This window comes from Opisthocomus hoazin, chromosome 14 (genome assembly GCF_030867145.1).
Source record: "Opisthocomus hoazin isolate bOpiHoa1 chromosome 14, bOpiHoa1.hap1, whole genome shotgun sequence".
Taxonomy (NCBI): domain Eukaryota; kingdom Metazoa; phylum Chordata; class Aves; order Opisthocomiformes; family Opisthocomidae; genus Opisthocomus; species Opisthocomus hoazin.
Window position 1 is genome coordinate 344,533 of NC_134427.1, and position 23,469 is coordinate 368,001.

General features: G+C 49.7%; 2 protein-coding genes across 3 annotated transcripts; both read right to left on the reverse strand.

Moving 5' to 3' along the window:
* Positions 1-993: 993 nt before the first annotated feature.
* Positions 994-9,212, reverse strand: LOC104336288 (V-set and immunoglobulin domain-containing protein 4). The gene is made up of 6 exons (XM_075435624.1): positions 9,089-9,212; positions 5,773-6,129; positions 4,799-5,080; positions 3,785-3,898; positions 3,008-3,029; positions 994-2,174 (listed from the first exon to the last, which is right to left on the reverse strand). Exons 1-6 carry the CDS (start codon positions 9,141-9,143, stop codon positions 1,985-1,987), a joined length of 1,020 nt encoding a protein of 339 aa, XP_075291739.1. The 5' UTR covers positions 9,144-9,212; the 3' UTR covers positions 994-1,984.
* A 3,515-nt stretch (positions 9,213-12,727) lies between these two features.
* Positions 12,728-22,981, reverse strand: LOC104331936 (V-set and immunoglobulin domain-containing protein 4-like). 2 transcript variants are annotated; one of them, XM_075435489.1, is made up of 8 exons: positions 22,819-22,981; positions 21,452-21,808; positions 20,548-20,829; positions 18,453-18,530; positions 18,078-18,146; positions 17,207-17,320; positions 15,947-15,968; positions 12,728-14,910 (listed from the first exon to the last, which is right to left on the reverse strand). In XM_075435489.1, exons 1-8 carry the CDS (start codon positions 22,871-22,873, stop codon positions 14,712-14,714), a joined length of 1,176 nt encoding a protein of 391 aa, XP_075291604.1. In that variant the 5' UTR covers positions 22,874-22,981; the 3' UTR covers positions 12,728-14,711. The 2 variants fall into 2 exon arrangements, with proteins under 2 accessions (XP_075291604.1, XP_075291605.1); XM_075435490.1 differs by lacking the exon at positions 18,453-18,530.
* Between the last annotated feature and the right edge of the window lie 488 nt (positions 22,982-23,469).

The following is a 23,469-nucleotide window of genomic DNA, read 5'->3' on the forward strand; positions in this document are numbered from 1 at the left end:
AGTATAAGACACAAATGAGTAACAGTGAAGAAGCAAACCAGGCTGTTGAGTAACAGAGCGCGCTCGTAAGGCTTCATGTGCTCCCATCAGCCCTGCGGAGCCCACACAGCCATCGCCTTCCCACCAGGCGAGGCTGTGACCGCAGTGGCTCAGCTGTCGCCCAGGCTGCCACACAGCCACCTTCCACCCGGAAGAGAATATTTGATGAGTCCCCCAGAGCCAATATACAGGGAGCTGCAGAACATTTTTTTAAAATAACTGCTTTTAGAGCGAACCAATGTGTTAAGCAATTCCGTGAAATTAAAGTCAAGGATTTTATCTCCTGAGCTAAATCACAGGCAAGTTTGTACTGTTCTTTAGATGACCTCTCTCCTCAGGTTCTTGACCAAATTTTAGCCTTCCATTGGCCACAAAGCAAGACTCGGTATTAAGCATCCTCAGAGTCCTTCTAACCTCTGACAGCAATTTGGTAGCATAACACTTTACACCCTGTTGTGAGTGATAAATTCCTACAAAAACTAGAAGTAGCCCAAGCATCTAGAAGAAAGGTGCTAATGGCAAACCTTCAGCCCTAAATGTGCCCAGGTCAAGCATTGCTGCTTCTAACCAACTCACCGCAATGAGAGTTTTTCCATTGATTCCAGGCCTCAGGTGGATGTCGTCGCTCTTTGGAGCACTGTGTCTTACTGGGCTCTTGCTGCAGTAGTAGGCAGCTGCAGGTTGGTGGCTTTGCATGTGGAGACCCTAACAAGTGGCTTTGGGGGCTGCAGTGAGGTGTAGTTAAGCCAGGAGTCTGGTGTGGGCTGACTTGATGCCCCTCTCCTGTCCCCTCCTCTTTAAAAGGGAAACCCAAGTCAAACTTCCAAGTTAAACTGTGGCCATGACTATACTCCTGCCTGTTCTGCAGAATTAAATCGGAAGACCGAGAAAAAGCATACATCTGCAAGCAACAGAAAAATGATGGCACTGGATGGTGAAATACCAACAAAGTCAGAAATCATACGCAATAAAATCCTTTGAAGCCTTTTGTATTTGCCCTGGAAAAGAAAATATGTTGCACTAATCAAGCACTTTTTAAGGCATTTTTACAAACATCAGCACTCAGGGCATCCCCGTAACATAGATCGACATTATCTCTGTTGTAATCAGGCAGATTGAGTTGTGTCCCACAGAGTGAATCAGTGTCAGTCTGTTGCATCCTTGCTCAATCATTACTCAAAATGCCCCCAAATTCTCTCTTTTATTATGCCTCTGGCTCCCACACCGTAAAAATGAAATGCTAGCATTTCCTTCCACTCCTGTTCTGCTTTACCAGGAGAAAACCAGAGGATGGCAGTTAGGAGGCTCACCACCTACAGGCACATTCCCTCTTCCTCTATCAATGAGCTCCAGTCCGATAGCAAAACTGACATTCCTGGGGCATCATCCGCCCCCTCTGTGGTCCCTTTACCACACTCTAACAAAAAAGACTCAAGGACAAGCAGGCTGTACAATCAGTATTCGCCAAGCTGTAAAAGCCAGAGGGCGTCCATTTCCAGCACAGTCCCTGGCTCCTGGCAGCCAGGTATGTCCTAGCAGGGGAACATGCACTTGAGGGTACACCTTGCTGGTATTACTGGCTAGCAGCACTGCACCCAGCTAGACCTGGATTTGAAGCCTACAGACATTTGTGTCTCCACTCCTTCACATCCTCTCTTCCTCACCTTGGTCCTTCAGGCTGCTCAGCAATTATTTGCTCTATAAAAGTAGGTAGATAACCACTTCACAGAGCGTCTCTGCACCACCAGCCAGGGCCTCATGTGCCAAAGCCTGAGAAGGTTATGTAGTTCCCCTGGGTTAAAGAAAGCAGTAAGACTGCTATATTTCTCAGAGCAGAAGGCAGACAGGAAGCAGAGTTTCCTTTGGTAAAGTTTACCATTCACTATCTGCAGCCTTGCATGGCTGCTCATGTGGAAAAGCTGGCACTCTACTGAATTCTTTCTATTTAATATTCTGATTCCATGGCATTCACAAGGTTCTCATACTCAGGATTCTTCCTGATGCACATGCTGTCGTTGTCTTTCATAGTGAAAGTATCATTGGATGTTTCGGTCTTAGAGTTTGTCTCCTTGTGTAGGCATCTATCAGGGACCTCCACATCAGTCTCCAATCTCGTGACATCTGCAGTGCTACAGCTGAAACAACAGAAACATTATTGAGAAGGACTAAACCATAAGTAATTTGATTTACAACATCTACCACGTGATCTGTGGAACAGCAAAATTTATACTAATCTAGTGAGGGCCTGCAAGGCTCTGAAAGACACTAGAACATAATGTTAGAAGCATTACACACACAAAAAGAAGCACTAAACAGTTAACACTGGTGCCATAAACTCTCAGGGCGTTATCATATTGTACTCAAAAGAGTTACCAGCAGACAGTCTAGCCTTTAGAAAATAACTACCAGTAATAACTGGGAAAAAGGGCAATGTGTGAGGCTACAGATGGCTAAGGTACATGAACAGGAAAGTACTATGAAGCGATTGAAGGCTGAGATTAGGACAAGGCAGAAGATATGTTTGGATAATTGCAAGCAAATAGGAATTGCACAAAATAATACTTGGATAGGCTTTGGGATGTGTTTCTTAAATAGAAAGGCAGGTACAGAAGGAACTTATCTTGAGGGAAGAGCTGAGAATTCCTGTCCTTTGCACTGTGAAATAATGGTGGGAATTTACTACAGAGAACAGAGTTCCCAAGGCATCTGCAAGGCAGAGTGAAGGACCCAGAGTATCTTTCTCTCATTCCAACATATTAAAGAACAGACTCTCTTTGGCTACCTCCTGCACTGAAACGTTAAAGTCCTCATGCTGCTAACTAAACGGACTGTCAAGGTATTCAGATCCTCCTCCTGTAAGTGAAAGGAATCTTTGGCTTTTCACTGAGCAAAGAGGCTTGCTAGAAAGTGACATCAGTACGATGCCCTCAGAGACTTCTTAATGCTCCAAGTGAAAAACTGTACTCACAAAGCGACTTCATAGAGAGGTTCTGGAAAAAAAGAAGAATCAAAGATGTGCATCAACGTATTTTATGATTAATGTGCCACAGAAGAAAACCCAGCTGCTCCCAGGTATTCCCACCTCCAGGAATAACGCTCCCGCCCTGCCTCTCCCCGGGCGGGACCAGCTAGGGCTGGGCTGGGCTTGGAGCGGGGCGGGGGTGACGGTGGGGATGTCGAGGACGGGGGTGATGGGGACGGGGGTGATGGGGATTGGGGTGATGACGGGGATGTCGGGGACAGGGGTGACGGTGGGGATGTCCCGCAAGCGGACGGAGCCGTGGCCGGCGCCTCGCTGTCCCGCCCGCCGCGTCTCCCCGTGCCGGGGCTGCCCTCCTCCGCCCCTCCCGCCCGCTGCTCGGGTCTCCGCCCGCCCGGTCCCGCCCCTCGCCCGCCCGGCCCCGGCGCTCCCCCGGCCCGCCCTTCGCCCGTCCCGTCCCGCCGCTCCCCCGACCCCCCCCGCCCCTCGCCCGGCCCCCCCCGCCGTTCCCCCGGTCCGCCCCGCCCCTCGCCCGGCCTGGTCCCGCCCCTCGCCCGGCCCGGTCCCGCCCCTCGCCCGCCCCGCCCCGCCGCTCCCCCGCCCGGGCCCGCCCCTCGCCCGCCCCGCCGCTCCCCCGGCCCGGTCCCGCCCCTCGCCCGGCCCGTCCCGCCCCTCGCCCGGCCCGTCCCGCCGCTCCCCCGGCTCGCCCCGCCCCTCTCCCGGCCCGGCCCGGCCAGCCGCTCCCCGGCGCGGCTCGCCGCTCACCTGCCTGGTGCCGCCGCCGTCGCAGCAGCGCGGCCAGGAGCGCCCCGAGCCCGGCGCCGCCCAGCGCGGCCGCCAGCGCGGGGAGGGCCGGGGACGGCGCGGCGCGGGGGGGACCTGCGGGCGGAGGGGAGGGGGTGTGGGGGCGGCCCGGCCCGGGCTGCGCCCGCCGAGCCCCAGCCCGGTCGCCGTTAGCGGAGCGGGGGCCGGACAGCGCCGTGCCGGGCGCCTTCGACGGGCTCCACCCCGGCCGCCGCGCAACCGCGCCCGGTCGCGCCGCGCAGCCCCCGGGCCGGCCTTGGCGCTGCCGCCCGCTCTGCGGCAGCCGGGCCGAGCCGGGGCCGGGCAGGAGCGCGGCCTGCGGCAGGCGGGCGGCCGGGCGGGCAGCTCCTGACCCGGGAAGCCCGGTGCTGGGCAGGCCGGGGCCTGGCTCCCTGCGGCCGCACCCGCCGCCAAGCGCAGCGGCCGCGCCCCGGGGCTCCCTCAGCCGGGCGCGTCTGAGGCGGCAGAGAGGAAGCGCTTGCCGGACCTGCTCGGGGCGACGAGCAGGGTTTGTATCCCCGGCGTCTCGTCCCGCCGGTGTTTGTCTGCAGGCAGCCTCTGCCACTCGCGTCCCCCTCCCGGCCATCGCCCCCGGGTCCCCGGCAGCCCTGGCCGACATGGCGCGTCTCCGCGCACCAGTGCGCGTGGCTGGCTGCACCGCGGCCAGGAGACGCCTCTGCTTTGTCCTGCTGGGACCCATCCGGGTTTCCACGGGATTTTCCCACTTTGTTTCTCCTGCAGTGACTTCCCGGCTGCTTTGGGGTGGTTTGCCATCGGCAGCTGCACCTTAAGGCTCCCTGACACATGGAGGGAAACCCCAAGCCAGGGTTCTTGCCCCATCGGACCCGCTGCTGAAGCTGTGTGAGCCCCTGCTTTCCCAGGCCGTGGTCCCTCCAGCACTGGTCCTGCTGCTGTCCCGGGGGGCTCCGACCTGGCTACCCACAGGCAATGAGGAGCTCCGGGCTGGGGACTCACCTCCCACTGTCAGCTCCACGGCATCGCTCCGCCGCACCGCCCCGGCCCCGACCCTGTTCTCCGCCTCGCAGTAGTACTCCCCGGCGTCGGAGGGCTGCAGGCTGTCCCACGCCAGCTCGGCCTGGCTGCTCAGGAGCAGGGCCTTCCCGCCCGGGGTGCTCCGGAACCAGCGGTAGCTGATGGGGGGGGACCCGCTGGCCACACAGGTCAGGCTGGTCCGGGCTCCTGCCGGGACCGTCAGCCCCAGCTCGCTGGCCATGATGACGGGCTTGGTCACTGCAACTGGAAGACAAGGCAGATGGGGCCCAGGTCACGCTGGCCATGGTCACGGTGGGGAAGGTCCCCCCTCCACGGCAGCTCATGCTCTGGCTTTCTGTGCTTCCCCAGGAGGCAGAGGGGCTCCGCTCTCCCATCACCTCTCTGCACAGGCTGAGCTCAGTTCACCTGTGCCTAAAGCCAGGTTTACACCAGCTATTCCACCATTGCTACTGCCACATCACACAAGTCCTGCTCGGTTGAGTGGGTGCCCCCTGTGCAGAAAGGCAGTTGTTTCTGGCACACAGTGATGATGCTCGGGAAGGGGAGCAGGCAGATTTCACTAGCACAACACGCACTTGCTGTCCCACTTGCTACAAGACCCACAGAGATGCTGGCTACCTGTACAGAACCAAAAGCAGACCTGGGTGTTACCTCAAGCACCATGGGTTCAAGTGGCCCATGGGTAGATCCAGACTGGGGTGTGTACTAACTGATCCCCCTTCCCCAGTCAATCCCTACACCTCCACAAGTGGAGAAGAAGGGCTAACACAGCAAGGGAGGAGGAGAAATTCTTCCCATCCAGATGCCTTGACACCCAGCCTGGATGTGGGTAGACAGTATGGTCTGAAAGACTATTCCCACCAGCTGCTTCTTCTCCTACATGCTCTGCGGATTAGACTGGCTATACAAGAGCAGGGCTTTATTGCTGGATTTACCTTTGACAACTTTAATCGTAGTGGTCACCTCCTTTGTTATCAAGCTGTTATTTTTAGACCTCCAGATGACTTGACATGTGTAGTGTCCACTGTCAGGGATTTCGAGGTTCTCAATTAGGAGTGAGGCATCCCCTGGGCTGTTCTTGGGGACGCTGACCCGGTCTCGGAACCGAGACAACAAGATGTGGTCACCAGAATCATCCCTCCGAAAGATGGTAGAGGTGCTATAGTCTCGGTCTACCCTCCAGCTGAGCGTTTGCTGTGTGAAACCTTCTGAGGGCATGTAGGTACACGGTAAAGTGGTGGATCCCATCCATGTGCCATTGATCTGGTGGACACCAGCCAGATCCAGGAGGGCTGCGGGGAACAACAGTTGAAGGGAAGAAATAAGAACGCAGCAGAAGAGGAGAATGTGCTTAGGATAGATGGGAATCAGAAGGTGGAAGCCAGCTTGCGGCCGCATCTTAGATGTGCCGTAGACTGCAGACAGCTAAACCGGGACCTGTCCCCACCTCACTGAGCACAGGGAAGTGGACAGTTGCTTTGACTTCATGGCTATTTTTATTGTTTTTCTGTGGACACTTGCCAGTTCTCAGTTCCTGCTCGGTACAGAGAGGCACGAATCCCGCTCCTGCTGGCAGCATCTGAGCTACAGTCTTCACAAGACCTTAAGGAGCATCTCTTATTGCTGCTCTCTAGACCCAGCCTTTACACCCTACCTCAGCTGCTTGGCTTTCTGCTTACACCTGCACATGACGAGTCAAACAGCAACTGCTTCCCTCCACTGACACGGGGTGCTCTGACAATACCCCTTGCAATGTTGACTTCTATATGGGAGGAAGGATGAACAAAGCAAGTTTACTGCTTCACTGCAATTACACGTGCTTGTTAGGCCGAATGTTTGCATTCATTAACATCACTCTTCTTTTATGCAGCTTCCCTGGTGCTCACGGATCCAGCAGTGTAGTTGTGCGGGGAGAAGCACTTCTCTGTGCAACAGCCTGTTGCAGAGCTAACAGGAGGTGCCAGTCGGGGGGAGGCAAGCATCTGTGGATGTGTGTCCCTGGGGAGAGCCAAGGGGACTGCCGAGGGGACTGCTGGGGCTGAGTGTAGTGGAAGCCTGTTTCTGACATGGAGCTTTGGTTTTCCTTTACCAAATGATTTTGAGAGGGCAGGCACAGCTCCATTCTTCAAATTTCACATCCCAGTCAAATGCAACTCCTTGATTTATCAGTTTTTAAAGGCTTTCCACTTGTCTTCCTCTTTTCATAGAATCACAGAATGGTTTGGGTTGGAAGAGACCTTATAGATCACCTGGTTCCAACTCCCCTGCCATGGACAGGGACCGCTTCCACCACACCAGGGTGCTCAAAGCCCCGTCCAGCCTGACCTCGAACACTTCCAGGGAGGGGGCAGCCACAGCTTCTCTGAGCAACCTGTGCTAGGACCTCACCACCCTCAGAGTGGAGACTTTCTTCCCTATATCTAGCCTAAATCTACCCTCTTCTAGTTTAAAGCCATTCCCCCCCTTGTCCTATCACTATGTGCCCTTGTAAAAAGGCCCTCTCCAGCTTCTTCACAGACTCCCACCAAGAAAAACTAAGAAGGGTAGAAGCTATTTAGAAAACTGCTCAGAAATGCCCTCAAGGCATTTAGTGCACTTAAGTTCAACTATGCTTGCTATCCAGTGTATTCATCTGGACATCATTTTGTTTAAACATCTTTCCCATATTGTTCTGCATTGCTGTATGCCATGAAACAGCTGCCAGCATCCACTGATTCCCTGCAGAGCAGCTACACTCTGTGTATGACCAGTTTCATCATTAGCAGGGACAACTCCAATGGACAGCTGATTGGAAGGAATGGGAGAAACTCAGCAAAATAAAAATCCTGGAGACAGCATTTTTAAAAGAAGTATTTCCTTCCAGCGACACATTTTAAACTGGGATGTAGTCTTCCAGACAAACAATGTGAATTCTCCCACTGGAAGGAAATCAAGCTGGACCAGACGAAAACCTGAAGGGCTAAGTTAGAGATTAGAAGACTGATGAGAGGGATTTGCATTATCTATAATGCATGATAATGGAAAAAATGTTGAACTCATATTCTGGCCCATTTTCTAAAATGGTTGAGCCTCTTCCTTCCTATCCTGCCAGCACCAGCTCTCCTGGTGGGATGGAAGCGCCATGTAGCAAGGAGCCTTTAGGAATCTGCTCTGAAGTACTGAACCTGGAACAGGAACGGTGGACCAAACCCCAATCTTTTTGCTTTAGCCTTAGAGAACTTCAGATCTGTCCTAGATTTCTTGGATCATACCTGCTTCAACCAGATAAGCACCCTGCCAAGCACTCAAGCGGGCACTAGAGAAGAGGGGGTGGATTTTGTGGTACCTGGCTCATTCTCCCAGTTGTTCCAGCTGTCTGCCCACTGAGACCACAAATCCTCTGGGAAGTGCCTCGTGTCAGTAGCAGATTATCTGGATTTAGCTGGACTTGGCTCACCTCTACCCAGACCCCCTTATGCTGCTGCCCCTTTTCTCTCCTCCCCAGAAAGACACTATTTACGTTCAGCTTATTAACTCACAAGAAGTTGCTTGAGAGGCAGATCCCAGAAATCTGCAAAGCTGTTTTTTTATGATGAAATGGGGAACATACTTCAACCTGTTTTTCTAAATGTCAGGAGTGACTCTGTGCTTCTGTATACAACTTGTTAAAGCACCTTTCTCCTGTTGTCCCAAAACCTTCCTCTGCTGGTGTCAGTGTCATATGTGCCGTGGGAGTGGCACATACGCCTTGTGGGCATATGAATCAAAGCAAAGATTCCAGTATTACCTCTCCAAATGCACCTAGAGAGTCAGTAGATCAGGAGGGACCAAGGGGAATTGTGTGTGCCCACACCTAGCCTCACAGTTACAGCGCTGCTTCTTCCCAGGACCATGCTAGCAGAACAATGGTGATGCAATATGGAATTCTAGAAGAATGCATATTCCATCTTCACAAAGACTGTTTTGGAAGGTAGCACACCAGAGCAGGTCCTCTCCAAGGGTCCTGAACAATCCTGTTTTGTTCTTGCTTTGGGGCATGGGAGCTGGCCTTTTGCCCCATACTGCCCTGTCTGCTCCACTCTTTCAAGCACCTGGTTGTATCTGATACCAAAGGAGACTCCTGTGAATTCTCAGGCTCTGTTTTTTGTGCAAGAAACTAAAGACTTTCTACAATTCACAGTTTTTAAGGATTAACACACTGTAATTCAAAAGATTTTTCCTACCCTCTTAGTACTCTGATTTTTGTTCTTATACATGGAAGCATTTACTCACCATTGCAGCTGATGAAAGCCATCACAAACACCACTATCCGCACAACTTCTCCCATTCTCCCAGAACTGCAGGTCTGTCCTCCTTTCCCTGCACTTTGTGAGAGACCCCCACGCTCCTGAGAGCAGAAGGCAAGTGAAGAACACTTCCCTTTCTTCTGTCCTTTGTCATCTAGGATCCTCTTTCTGAAATATCACGAGTCCACTTCACTGCTGACTTAGGTGAAGGGTAAAGGATGGACAAAGACTGTAAGGATCTTTCCAATTCTATTTCATATTCCCTGATCCTCAGCCATTTCTCTTATTATTCTCTTCACTTTTCTGGCTAGTGCTCTTTTTTACTGTTCTTCAAAATTGTGCGTTTCTTTTTTTTTTTTTTTTAATTTTTTTCATTCTTTTCTTCCATATTTGCATTCACTTCATGGTGAAAAAGCTTTATGCTGACCACACAGTCAAGCACTTGGCAGCAAGGGAAAACAAACTTGAGGATGCTTGGGAAGCATGAATTCAGTTCCCTCTGACTTGTGTGTGACGATATTGCTCAGCAGAGTGCTCAGCATCTCTCTCCATTGTACCATGAGGGCTCAAAACTGGTTATCCAGAAGTGGAAAAGCACAAGTCTGAGTACAGTGACTCACCTAACAGCACGCAGGAGCACGAGGCAGAGACCAACCTGTTGATGCTCAATTCCATTTCCTTAGTGTCTTAGCCTGCTGACGGTACATAGCTCTTCCACCAGACACATGAACCAACTTCTGCAGCAACAGACCCTCTGAGGGTAACCCCGTTCACCTTCTGAGTAGGTCAGTCTGTGACACGAGCGAGGAAGACAACCAGCCCTAGTTTCTTTGCCAAACAGTTTGAGCCTTTTAGATCAGAAAACTTAGGATGCCACTTTCACTGCTTTTTTCTGTTTTGACAGAAAACATACAGAAATGAGACATTAAAAAACAATATCCTGCTCTTTACTATGATAGGAATTTCCCTGCAAAAGCTCCATTTTCTCCCACCTGCCCAGAAACTAAGTCCTATTGCATTGCAGCTACAGATGCAGTTACACCTACCAGGGCCATGGAGATGGTGCATGGGGAAACGAAATGTCAACAAGCTAGAATCATCCGTACTTCATGTTAACATAAGATTTTACCGTCCACCGGTGATCATGCTCACTGCCTGGTGCTCTCATTTTTACAGCATCACAGACTATCTTGGGACACATTTCTTCTGCAATAGTCCAGTTCCTGGGCAAAAGCCATCATGTTTCATGCTCTGCAAGCACACGCAGCGTTTTCCGAGGAGATGGCTTATAACTGGTGGCTGAGGCATTTGAACCCAGGAGACATTCTGGGTATGTTCTGTAGGGGCACCTTTAAAAGTACATCCAAAAGTTTTAAGTAGGTCCTATGCACAGGATTAATATGTGCCTGCTGATTATTACCAAAAGGAGAAGGAATTACAGAAGATGAGAAACCTGTATAAAAGCAAATCTACTGACCTAGTTAGTGAATTCTGTTACAGGATTTTAATCATTCACTAAAGCAACTTTTTGGCATCTGTTCAATAGACATGCCCTAGCATATAGTTCTAACAACTGCACCAGGAGACTAGTATCTCTGAGCAGGAGGCGGACGTGTCTGAATACAGGGAGCCATTTTCTGTTGGAGCTGGGTGGGAAAGGTAATTGGTGTAGTTTTGCCACAGCTACATCCCATCACACCAAACATTGGTTTGGTTTAGCTGGAAGTGTTTACACTGTGTCTGAGCTCAGCCCTTTCTCTGGAAGTGCAGCCATTTGCCAATGATGGCTTCTTCCCTCTCTGCACAGGGTGGTGAAAACTGGAGACTATCTTCATTTGCCCAAAGTCAGTAAACTGATGAGAATTGTGCAGGTCTCATTTCAGTCTTTGAGTGGAGGCATCTCCACGCTTGGATGGCTTGCTGAGTGTGATTTCAGCTGAGCTCTGCTTATTGCCGCAGTAAAACTTGCCTGTGGCAAGCATGGGCAGCCCAGAGCAAAAGCTGACTGTGATGTGGCAAGACCTGGTGGAACAAATTCTTACGAGGCTGCAGGCTAAGAGCTACCACCAGCTGTCATCCTGCTGAGGAAGACAACGGAGGCAGCAGCACCACCCGTTCTTGAACAGTATAGCCTTGCTGGTGTGATGGAAGCTTGGTTTTTGCTGCCTTTCTGCTTGACTTCTTTGCTGAAGCTACCAGTGTGGTGCCAGTTTATACTGCCTGTACCCCATCTGCCCACTCTGCCACCAAGAAACCATTAGGTATGTTTGAGTCCTGTCTAAAAGCATGTAAGAAAACAAATGTGCACTCATTAAAATTCAAACATTGCTACTGAAAGAGTGAATGTGAGTCCATTTTCAGAGAGAGGATTTAAAACCAATCTTTTGGACACCCTGCCTCATGACTGGCGATAGAAGCTTGTCCCAACAAATTATCTGCTATGCAAAAGACTTTCAAAGAAGCTGTATTTTGGGGAACATGCCCTGGAACAAGCTGAAACCCCAATCTAAAACTGCTGATATGACTACTTTCTGAACCGGACATGCAAGACTTCCTGAAGCTCTAATCATACAGGATAAAAAAAATACTATTTAGCTAAAGAAAGCACGAAGAACTGTAGTTCCTCAAATGTCATGTACATGACATCTTTCTCTCCCTGGGACAGACATGTAGCTGCTAGTTTTCTCCTTCCTGCGTCACACAGTAAGCCCATTTCTTTATTACCAGAGGGATTCCTCATAGTTTTGCATATGAACACATGAAGAAAAGCCTTTAATGTCTCAGACATTATGGCTAGTTACCTGGTTTATTATAATGAAATATATTCATTTCATTGTGTCTCCTTTGGATTGAATCCATTGCTTTCTCCCTTGCAGTGCCAGGTGGGTAAGGCACCCTGCAACCTTTCCCCCCTACAGGTGCCCACCTTCCTTCCACGTACTGCACGTGACACACTTTCAAGCATCATTTCTTTAAGTATCACAGCTCAGGCAAAGTGACCAGTATGAGTCTTTGTTCTGTAAGTTCTGCTGCTACACCTCAGGCTAATTAGAGCTGGCACAGTAAAGTCCCCATTTCCCCAAAAGTGAGAGCAGACCCTACTAATATGGACCAGCTCTCCAGAGCCTGCATCTTACACTCATGTTTTGACACAGCCTGCCAGATGCTAGAGAAGTTTGCTACAATTTCCCTGGTGATTAAATAAGATTTTTAGCCTGCAAGGGGGTGAAATTCAGCACCAAGCTTTGAGCAAACCACCAAAAAGTTGGTAACTGAAGAAGAAACATCTCAAAGTGATCTTTTTGAACCATCTGCACTCAGAAAAAAAAAAGGCAATTTTTACTGGAAGACGTGAGACATTCTTATTTGGTCCAGCCATAGCCAACTCACAACTCTGACTAAACAGACTGTGGTTTACTAAGTACTTTTTGAATGTCCCACAGAAGCTAATTGTACGAGCCTCTACAGTCATGCACACCACAATTCTCTCACATATACCAGACAATCATACAGACATCATGAAAACATGACCTTTGTTCCACTTAAAGAAACAGAAACTTAGTGTAAACAAGCATGTCCTTCAAGGCCTGTGTGACAGAAATGTGGTATACAAGTGATCTTTCTGAAAATCAACTTCGCTTCCCAGGAATTCCCAGGTCAATGACATCAGTTCTGGATTACCCGTTATCTTGGCCAAATCCTTGTAAATACTTCCTAGCACTAAGAAAGAGACCCATATGTATGATGTCGTCGGAGTATTCATGTCCTACTTTGTGCCACAGATGGGCTTCACAAATTGAGCTATTGGAGCAATTCAGATTTTCCCTTTACTGGCAGTTACCACACTCACTAGGTACTGGTGCGTTTGGTAGCCTTGCCGCTATCACAGTGCTTGCTCTTTGCAAGCTTCCCAGTTCCTCCTTTTAGTGGCTCCATGAAGGCTAGTTGAGCTCTGGTTTTGGTAAACACAAGTGCTGGTCAAGGAGGATCCGCCTTACCCTTAGCTTGTCTTCCTGGCATGCCACTGCTTACTGTATGCCGTTGATGTGCTGCACAAGTGGCACAGCAACTGCTCTTTTTCCCAGAGATGTCCCACATTGAATTAGGATCCAACCGCTGTCTTGCACTGTCCAGCTGTCCAGCAGTGTATGCAGACACAAAACACATAGACAACCTAGTTCATGGATTTCTTTTCCGTTTCAAGAGCCTGCCTTTTACTGCTTAAGATGTTCATCTTTGAACATCCCTTTTAAGATGAGAGACCTACATGCATACATAAGGTAGAAGCATTCCACGGGTTTTACAGTATCACAGTCCTATTTCTATTGCATTGTAATGCCTTTCCTAATAGCACCTAGTACTGTGTTTGAATGCTGGTGAATTTTGAGCTGATGTTTACAGAGAACTGTAGATGCAGATCTTTGCTGAGTGCAAACAGCAAATCTGGGGCCTCACTAATCCTATATCTGTGTCACTGATATCCTCCTCGCCCCTCTTATCCCTTGCTTTGTTTTACATCTGTCTGTATGGCTGTTATAGGATAGGGTATTGCCCTATCACTCATTACAACAAGGTTCTTCCATAACTCTGCTGTATCCATGTTATAGATTTACTCAGGGTAGTAAAAATAATGAATAACAAAGATTTTAAGCTCCCTACTTACCCTTCAGGCCTGCTAAGCTGGGAGGAAAGTACATCATGATTATCTAGTGGGAGCTGTGAGTGTTTGCTAGCATTTTAAAGATGAGCCAGTCGTGCAAAAATATTCATATCAAAATAATTCAGGCATGTGTAAAAAATCCTATCCATAAAACATGGAAAAGTATCTAATTTCTTTCAAATATTAAACACACATTAAAAGAGAGAATAGAGGAGGTGAACTCAGAAAGAATGTCCCTTGCTGCAGTATCAGAATCGCCCAAGCTATCCAGCTCCAAAACTACAGAAAGCGTGTTTGCATTTTATTGCGTGTGCTGCAGAAAGGCGTATTGCGTGCAGCATGATGAGCACGTGGGACATTTCTTCTTTTTGTATGGCTGCTTCCAGTGTGGTAGAGTTCTTGGTTTTATGCTGGCTTTAATCTGTCTTTCAGTGTTGCTTTAAGGGCTGTCTCACATTTAAAGGGACATTCTACCACCTATGCAGCACTTCATGCGGATGGGAGGAGAAATGCTGATTTGAAGGCCAGCCTCATTCTGCACCTCTTACCCAAAGATGACAGGGCTGTTGAGCAGCCCTCGGTGCTGTTTCTCCTCCCACCACACCAAGGCTGCAAACGCAGATCCTTTTGGTCAGATAAAGCAGTAAGTTTAGTACAGTGCTCTTGGCCTGGGATCTGCCTACCCTAGCTTTCAAAGGGTTTTCTTCTACAGAGTTGGTGAAAGGTAACCAAGGAAAGCAAAATCAGAAGATCTATACAGCAGTCTGTAACTGAAGTTCTTAAAGAGGTTCACATTTTCACTGCAGAGATTGTTAAGGCTCCACAAATCGTGGAGCAGTAAAAACTGCTTGTCCAACCTATTTCTCAGAGGCAAAAGTGAATCAGAAGATAAATTTTGCCTCGATGAAGGTACTCTTCAGGACTGCTACCTGTAGAGCACTGCTGGTTCTCATACAGTGTCCCCTACTTCATATTCAGATTCCTGGGTATTTCCAATACAGTCGTATTCATTCTTTTTCATACTTATTTCTTCAGATCTTTTGTTTGTCATGGACCCTATCACATAGTTGTTTTCAGTGAAGGAGATGGGTTCCTCATAATGACCTGTATTTTCACACCTTGAAGAATCTGCTGCTCTTGAGTTATGCCTGAAATCAAAACGCAATATGAAAGAAAAGTTGCAACCAGACTAGAAAAAGCACCTCCCAACCATCAAGATTTTGAGCAAGTCTGTGGTCTGATTCAAACGCATGTAAACCTGGGCCATTGGATTATGACAGTATTCTGAAGGAGAGAATCCTGTCCTTTGCTTCCAGGTGGCAGAAGAACCTCGGATGTTATATCAGCACTGCCTCCAATCCAGGGAGGTTTCAGAGGCAGCAAAATGTATGCAAGCAACAGAAGGATTACCACCTTTTCTTGGAATATCACAACTAGACAACTGATCTTTGCAAGATCAATATATATATAGAACTCTGAGGAGAAATGCCATCACACCATCTGTTCAGTTGCTCAGGGTTCAACTGTTACTTGAACGTGCTGCTTTATAAACTGCTTGGGAAGCAGAGCACCTGGGCAAACACACCTAGTGTGTTCTACCATGGCACTCAAGTCATCAGCACTTTAATTTAGGTCTAGGTAAGTGGTTCTCTCTGTATGTTTTGACTGGATTATGAGGCTTTTCAGTATGGCTTGCACAGGTTACAAGTAGATCAGGATGCCAAAACCTCACTTTAGAAATACCTACAACTTCCTGCCACAGCTATGATTAAGAGGTGAGTTCAGCCAAGGATATTTCAGGGATAAATCAAAGTATAATTTGTGCATCAGGACCCTTAGCTTTCCAGAAGGGGAATTCCTGTTCTTTGCATTTGAAAAAACACTGGGAATTTATTCTTGGCAATGATCTTCAATGGGCCTCACTGGGCCAAGGAGTCAATAAGCAGCTCCTGTTCATTTTCATGATTCTCATATTGCAAAGGAAGAGATCTTTCTTCCTACATTATGTGTTGATGTGGAAAGCCCACAGATCACCAGTACAATGTACTACTGAGCTAACTTTGAACCTCCTCATCCATACAGCTTAAGAGGCTTTTCATCCTGAAAGCTAAGTAGCATCATTTTTTTCTGCTCTGATAGAGTCCCCAGAGACTCACAGCATGTTAGGTAAAGGGTTATACTCACCATTTAACTTCATAGGCTTGAGCTGGAAAAGAATAATCAGAAATGTGTGTCAATAATTTGCATTTATATTCTTAAAAAGTAATTTCTCCTGTGTCTCTTACTGATATAAGAAAGTGACCTCTAAAGACAGAATAAAACCAAGAACCTTAGAGATCATGTTAGGTGGATGATGACTCCTGCTCTTAGGATTAAGTCCAAGAAAATGAAAACAACCCATATCCCAGCTGTGGCACAACTGGATCAAAATAACTGGCCCAAGGTCAAAGGTAAAGTTGAGTTTAGAAATTAGAAGTTCCCAGTTCCCATAATTTTCCTATTCATTTGAAGTTCAAAAAAGGACAACTTAAAAAGAGGTTATTTTTTATTCCTTTAAAAAAAAGGGGGGGGGGAAGGAGAATTGGATAATTATTATTAATTGGTAGCACAGAGTTGTAGAAAGGGAATTAAAGAAACAAAGGGTCAAGGAGAAAACTATGGCCATCAGCAGTAAACAATCCCAAACCCCAATGTGTTCTCTGTACACTGTTGAGTGCTATTGGTGAAAAAGGGGACTCTAGGAAAGTATTTGGTCATGAGTTTTCTAGTGTTAGTGCAGAAAAGACTGAAGCACTCAGCAAATGTATTCTGCATCTGAAGACTAGAAAGGAGATGAATCTGTATTGAACAGGGAGAATTAATGATGACCTCTTTTCCTCCAGGTACAAAGGGAAATACTAAACAGCGGCTGGTGGAAATGGATATTTTTAAGTAGCAGGCTGAGATTAACTTGCTACCAGACAACTTAGAAGATCTGACCAGCAAACTGAGTTGAGCAGGGAAGTTAGAGAGCCACGGGATGTCCCCGAGGACCAGAGGGAAACCACTGACCCCAGTAACGGTGGCAGAATGGAGGACGGCGTGACGGAGAGGCCGAGCACTGCGGGAGGGCCAGGGCGGGCAGAGGCCGAGGTCGCCCTGGAACAGTCTCGGGGCCCGGCCCGGAGAGTGGCCCTGGGGCACTGGGGCCGTTGCTGCCCACTGGGCCTCCCCCCGCCGGCGCCTGGCGGGCCCTCCCTGACTGCTGGTTTTCCCAGAGCAGAAAGGGGCTTCTCGACCTCTCCCCATCTTCCACCTTCTGTTTTAACTGGTCCACGTTTAGATTGAGTGCCTGTGTGATGCAGGTCCCAGACCTGCTACTGGTAGCTGCAAGCACAGTACCAGCCCCATCAGCCAAGCCGGGCATGCACAACACATTAAAATCTTCCAGAACTTCTTACTCACCGTCTTTGGGCTTTTTAATGCAAACGATGAGAAAGATGACAAGGAAAACCACGCCACTGCAGACCACAGCAATCAGGATGACCAGGTAGAGGGAGAGGCGAGTCCTCTGGAAATCTGGAATGATACAGCAGAAGGCTTTCTCGCAGAGAAGCCCTCCTGGGTCAGAGCAGCAGCGGCAGCTACGTGATGCTGACCGCTTCCCCGAGGACGACGGCAGCCAGCCCTGGCACGGGCAATGCAGGGCTGCACTGCGTGTGCCCGTCCCTGCTCGTCCCCGTCCCACCAGCACCGTGCTCACGCGGCTCTGCGTGGGTGCCACTGCGTGAGCCAACCAGACGTACGCACACACACCTCACCCGGAGACTGCGGCCCGTCAAGACAGCCACCAGCGTCTCCCAGTGCTGAGGCTGACCGAGGCTGCGGGCTGAGCAGAATAGTTGCACTACACGTCATGAAATAAAGGGTCTCAGCTTTTCATTCAAGGATACTGTTCAGTTGTATTTGGGACGTATTTAAACCTACCACAGCCCTGCAAAGCTGGGGGAGGTACAGAAGATCTGCTTGAGTTGCACACTGAGGCTTTCCTGCTCTACCAGCTTTGATGCTCAAAAAGATCAAAATGGACTACTGTCCAGGTACACAGCAACAACTATGTATGCTCCAGCTATGAAAGTATCTTTTTTCCTCCCACAAAATCATCCAGAGTCTTTTAAAGAGTCACCGTGAATCACCCAGGTCCCTTGAGAGCAGTCATTACTACAAGTTGCAGCCAAAAGGCACAACACAAATTTTGAGGCTGAAAGTCCTGACTATTGAGCAGCCAGTTTGGGTTGCTAATCTCATCCTTAGCTTTGTTTTGCTCTCCGCTTACTCTGAGTTGTGGAATTCTTTTCTGCATGTCCGACACCATCCTCAGAAGTCACTGCTGTTATGGGCAGATCTGCAAAACAGACAGGAGTAAAAGGCTCACAGTGCATTTCCAATCCTCATTTTAGCAGCAGGTGATCCAGAATTATAGCTGTAGGATCAAACAGGATGTCTCGGTCATCTTTAGCAGGCAGTGAAAACAGGCAAACTCTAGAAATGAGTACTATGTCTACACTATAATAGATAGAGAGTATATATATAGCACTATATATACACACACTAGATAGATACTACATAAATAGTATCTACACAGTATGTATACATGAACTATATACATAGGTATATATGTATATAGGTATGTCTATACATACACACACACCTGTAACAGTGCTGGAGCCCCGTGGAGTCGAAGAGATGACTGAGATACCTCTGAACACCAGATCCTTCTTTTTTTTTTCTGTAGGAATAGTCAACAATTGTCAATATCTGCCCTTAGCTTCTGGTCACTGATGCCGATTCCCACAATCTGCTGTGTGATTGGTGGGGCGCTATGAGTTCAAAGGAAGCATAACCCCAAAATGAAAAGTTTCCACAAGCAGACCTACTCTAGCCCAGGTCTGAATTCCCACATCCCACAAAAACAAACTGGAAATCACAAGGCCTCCCTCAGAACTACTGTCCTTGGTAAGGTAGACTTTCCAGTCAAGAAGCAGCTTTTGCATCACTTGTCTCTGCCACCAGAGATACTAACTCTGACTTCCACTCCAGTGGCTCTCATTCAAGACCAGAAAACAAGCAAAAAGGCCCTTTAAAAGAGAACAGAACCCAGAACATCTTATGTAGTCTACAAGTTAAGAAATGGTACTTCTAGCAGCCCTAAGACACAGACAGAGTCTCTCATACAGAGACACAACCTCCCTAAGAGCAAGCTAAAAGCCCTCTGCAGACTGGAGACTGGGGAAGTGAGGATGTTCTATGTTCAGAAACATCTGGATTAAAACCGGAGGTGTATGGAATAAAACACAATGCTGTCAACACTGTATTCCCCAGCAACAGAACCCACTGGGAAGCGCTGGTGTGAAATCCTCCCCCAGACTCCTCGTCCCTGTTGTCAGCCATCACTGTTGTTCCCCTGACCTGTGGTTGGGTCCTGTCTCCCTGACATTCCCATATCTTTCCGAGAGGCCACTGTTGTTGCAGGCAGATCTGCAGGGTGAACGAGATGCTCATACAGGAGTCTGACCCTTGGTGAGGCTGCTGTAATGCAGAACTTCTCCACCAGTGGGACGAGACCAGGAGGAACCAGCCACTGTCCAGAGGACAGGGGGGCCACTGCATGCTAGCAGCGCTAACAAGCATGGCCATCACTAATTCCTGTTCCCTTGCTCTACACTCTTATGTGCAACTGCTATAAAAAACAACACATTGTTTCAGGCATAACCTTCATTCCACTGCGAGCTCAGCAGGCTTTGCCTCTTTCAGAGGCCACCATGTGGTATCTCTGCTTGGCTCTGATCACAGGCTTCATGGCTCTGGTGACCGAGCTACCAGCCAAGGAAAACAGCAAGTCTTCCACAAGGCATCCATCCTGCACCGTCTTGCACAGCCTGGATACATCCGAGCGCAGAGTGTGTATGAAGTGCAGTGTGTTTTCCTGAAACACGTAGCCAGTCGTATGGAACAGATGCCAGTTTGAGTTGTTCACCTATTGAATTACCACTCACATGTTCCTCATACTCAAATTGAAGTCCTGATTGCTCATCTAAACTTGCTAAACTGCAATAGAGCATTACACAGCCAGCAATAATTTCAAAAATGCCAAATAAAACTAAATATGTGTTTTAAATACAAAACCTCGTTTGCACCAGGAAAGAGCAGTTCCTCTAAAGAGGAAGAGGGAAATTGAATACAGAAGCAAAGTAGGACAGCAAGCCAGAGCCAGTGATGAGAAGAGCTTCAGAGTGGAGGCGGCAGAGGCTTTGTGCATTTTCTTCTTCCAGTGAAGGGCAGTAGGAACACTGTTCTGTTCCGGTATGGAAGGACTCCAGATGTTTTCCATCCAGCTGTGGCGCTGGGAACTCACCTCTTGCCGACATGGGGATAACGATGGGAATGGGGACGGAGCCGTGGCGAGTGCCTTGCCATCCCACCCACCATGTCCCCCTGGACCAGGGCTGCCCCCTGTCCCACCGCTTGCCCACCCAGTCCCACTGCCAGTGCGTGACGTGCAGGGACAGCACGGGTGCTGTGAGGCAGGGGGCAGGGGGATGGGATCCCCCCCATTTTCCTGACCCAGGCTGTGATGGGGCACTCTCCAAAGCAGGGGCGATGCCAGCCCCTGGGGTTTCCTCTCCGGGTGGCAGTCGATAGGCAGCTCGTACTGAGCGTCATGCCTCTGACCCTGCCATGACAGGGGACCCTCCCTGCCTCCGTCCTGCGCAGCGGCGATGAGGAGCTCCGGGCTGGGGACTCACCTCCCACTGTCAGCTCCACAGCATCGCTCCGCCGCACCGCCCCGGCCCCGACCCTGTTCTCCGCCTCGCAGTAGTACTCCCCGGCGTCGGAGGGCTGCAGGCTGTCCCACGCCAGCTCGGCCCGGCTGCTCAGGAGCAGGGCCTTCCCGCCCGGGGTGCTCCGGAACCAGCGGTAGCTGATGGGGGGGGACCCGCTGGCCACACAGGTCAGGCTGGTCCGGGCTCCTGCCGGGACCGTCAGCCCCAGCTCGCCGGCCATGATGACGGGCTTGGTCACCGCAACTGGAAGACAAGGCAGACGGGGCCCAGGTCACGCTGGCCATGGTCGCGGTGGGGAAGGTCCCCCCTCCACGGCAGCTCACGCTCTGGCTTTCTGTGCTTCCCCAGGAGGCAGAGGGGCTCCGCTCTCCCATCACCTCTCTGCACAGGCTGAGCTTGCCTTAGCTCTGCGGGTACCAGCTATGCCCTTGCACCTCATACACGAAGGGCTGCTCTGCTGGGTTGATGCCGTCTCCATTCCTCTGCACATCTCCACTGCCCAGGCAGAGGGAGATCGGGCGTGTGCCGATGGAGTTTGGTGAAAGAAAAGCAACGTAGTATCCCAGGGACTTCCCCTCTGGTGCATGTCCCTTGCACATACTGAGCCATCAGATACAGGTAGAGCCAGCAACAAACTGGTAAGCGAGAGGCCACAAACCCTCCCCCAGCCCCTGCACCGCAAGGCGCAGGACTGTGGGCAGAAATCCTCTCTCTGACATTGCTGCTTCTCGACAGAGCCTGACACCGCTCAGCAAAACGTTCCTGCATCGGAAGCGGGTGGTCACTGCCTACCTGGTCTATTCAATCCTTAAAACCTTCCCGCGCCACACCTTCCCCTCCTGCTCAGCTTCCTTGCTGGGCTTACCTTTAACAACCTCCACTTTAGTGGTGATGTCTCTTGCTATAAGGCTGTTGTTCCTGGCTTTCCAGGTGACCTGGCAAGTGTAGGTTCCCCTGTCAGAGACTTCCAGGTTCAGGATGTGGAGAGACACGTTCCCCGGGGTGTCCTTTGGGACACTGACCCTGCCTCTGTACTCGGCCAGGAGAACCTGGTCGCCAGAGCTGTCCCTCTGAAAGATGGTGCCGGAGCTCTGGTCATGTACCACCATCCACGTGAGCATTTGCTGCACAAAGTCCTGCACAGGCACATAGGCACATGGCAAAGTGGCAGATGCCTTCCATACGCCTTTGATCTCACTGGGGCCAGTCAGGTCTAGAAAAGCTGCAGAAAGAATAGAGAAAGACAATTTTTTAAAAAAAGCAATTGCCATGAAGGCAGCCTCTGGGTGATGAAGGGGTGGTGAAAGCATCACAAATAGACCCCGCCAAACCCAAAGCACCGGCAAGCAGTGCAGACAATAAGGGACAGGCTGTTCAGGCATGGGCTAACAAAAAGGCGACGTGGCGTGAGAAAGACGGACGGGAGACAGCCGACTGCCAGGGGCACGGACGCATGCCACGGGCACAGTTCGGTTCTTGGGCTCTGCCCGGCGCTTGCCTGCGAGCGAACACCCAGCAGAGCGCAGGACCGGAGCTCGCGGGCGACTCAGACCTGAGGGAAGGAGCTTGTCCCAAGCCCGAGCTGCGAGCTCCCCGGTCGCAGTCGGTGTCTGCCCCTGCCGCCTGCCGCCGTTCTGGGGCTTTCCCGAGAAGCAACGCATGTTGACAGCAAACCCCAGCGCTTACGTTTTTCTCTCCTCCACTGCCCATTTGTTCTTCTGAAAGACAGTGCTTTTTCAGAATAAGCTGAATTTAAGCAACTTAAGCAGTGGATCAAGAAGTCTAAAACTCTTTAAATTTTCCTATAAAAGTGAGGTCTGTTGCCTTTTGTGCCAGTATATTTTTGTCACTCTTAGGGCTGAACCTATGTTTCCATAGACACTACTTGACCATTTTGTCCTGGTTTCCAACCCCCCCCTTCCCTGGGAACACAAGAGCTAACCAGACCCTTCATGCTGGGTGGCTCACTCTGCTGCATGAAGTAACCGTCACGACGTGTGTGGGATCTTTGTGCTCTAAGCGCATGCACAGCATTTCCATAGCCTTCACACACCATCGCGCTCCACAACCACTGGATTCGAAACAACCAAACACCGAACCAGCAGCATGCAAAGACGTTGACCTTCTTGCCAGATTTCTGTTCCCCAAAAGAGAACCACCGCTGCACACACCCAGGCACAGCAGTGCCAGGGAAGGAACTGCCCCAGGCAGGAGACCTTTCTGGGTACTCACCGTTGCAGAAGAGAAGAGGGCTCATGAGCACAGCTGCTCTCACCAGCATTCCCATCCTTCCCAAGGCTGCAGCTTCTCCCTCTCAAGTAGAGCAGACCTGCTCTCTCCGAGCCAGGGGTAAATCAGGAACACTCCCCTTTCTTTGCTCACTTTGTTGTCGAGAACCCAGGACAACTGCTGGTGTTTTTTCCTTCCTCTTTTTCAGAAAAAAAGTGTCTCAGTGATGACCGTCAGAGGCATAGGCAGAAGTCCTAAGGAAGGGTGAAAAGAGGAAAGTTTAAGAATTACTTCCCTCTGTTTCATATTTCCTGCCGAGTATGCTTTTTTCCCCTTCTGATTTTTAATTCAACTTTAAAAAAAATACTTCCTTTTTTTTTTATTCCTAAACACCTTCTTCTTCCTCTTTTTCTTCTTGCATTGCTTTCTAAATAACAAGTTTTAACATGCATGTTACATAAAAGTACTCCCTCGAGTCTTCTTGTAAAGAGCTAGACAACCAAGGTCCTCACTATTCATTTTCTTACCAGCTTTTCTATAGAACTTGCCACTGTGTTTTAAATTAAGATTCATGAAACACCCTAAATTTTTACATTACCAGTGTGAGACAGATGATCATTGTAGGTCCCTTTCAACTGAAATATTCCATATCAT

Coding starts and splice junctions, on each gene's coding strand:
- LOC104336288 (XM_075435624.1), bottom strand. CDS start 9,143: ATGGGAGAAGTTGTGCGGATAGTGGTGTTTGTGATGGCTTTCATCAGC. Junction 5,081..5,772: donor TACGATTAAAGTTGTCAAAG/GTAAATCCAGCA, acceptor CTTGTCTTCCAG/TTGCAGTGACCAAGCCCGTC. Junction 3,899..4,798: donor CGTGGAGCTGACAGTGGGAG/GTGAGTCCCCAG, acceptor CTCCGCCCGCAG/GTCCCCCCCGCGCCGCGCCG.
- LOC104331936 (XM_075435489.1), bottom strand. CDS start 22,873: ATGGGAATGCTGGTGAGAGCAGCTGTGCTCATGAGCCCTCTTCTCTTC. Junction 17,321..18,077: donor AAAGAATTCCACAACTCAGA/GTAAGCGGAGAG, acceptor GTATCATTCCAG/ATTTCCAGAGGACTCGCCTC. Junction 15,969..17,206: donor CATTAAAAAGCCCAAAGACG/GTGAGTAAGAAG, acceptor ATTCTTTTCCAG/CTCAAGCCTATGAAGTTAAA.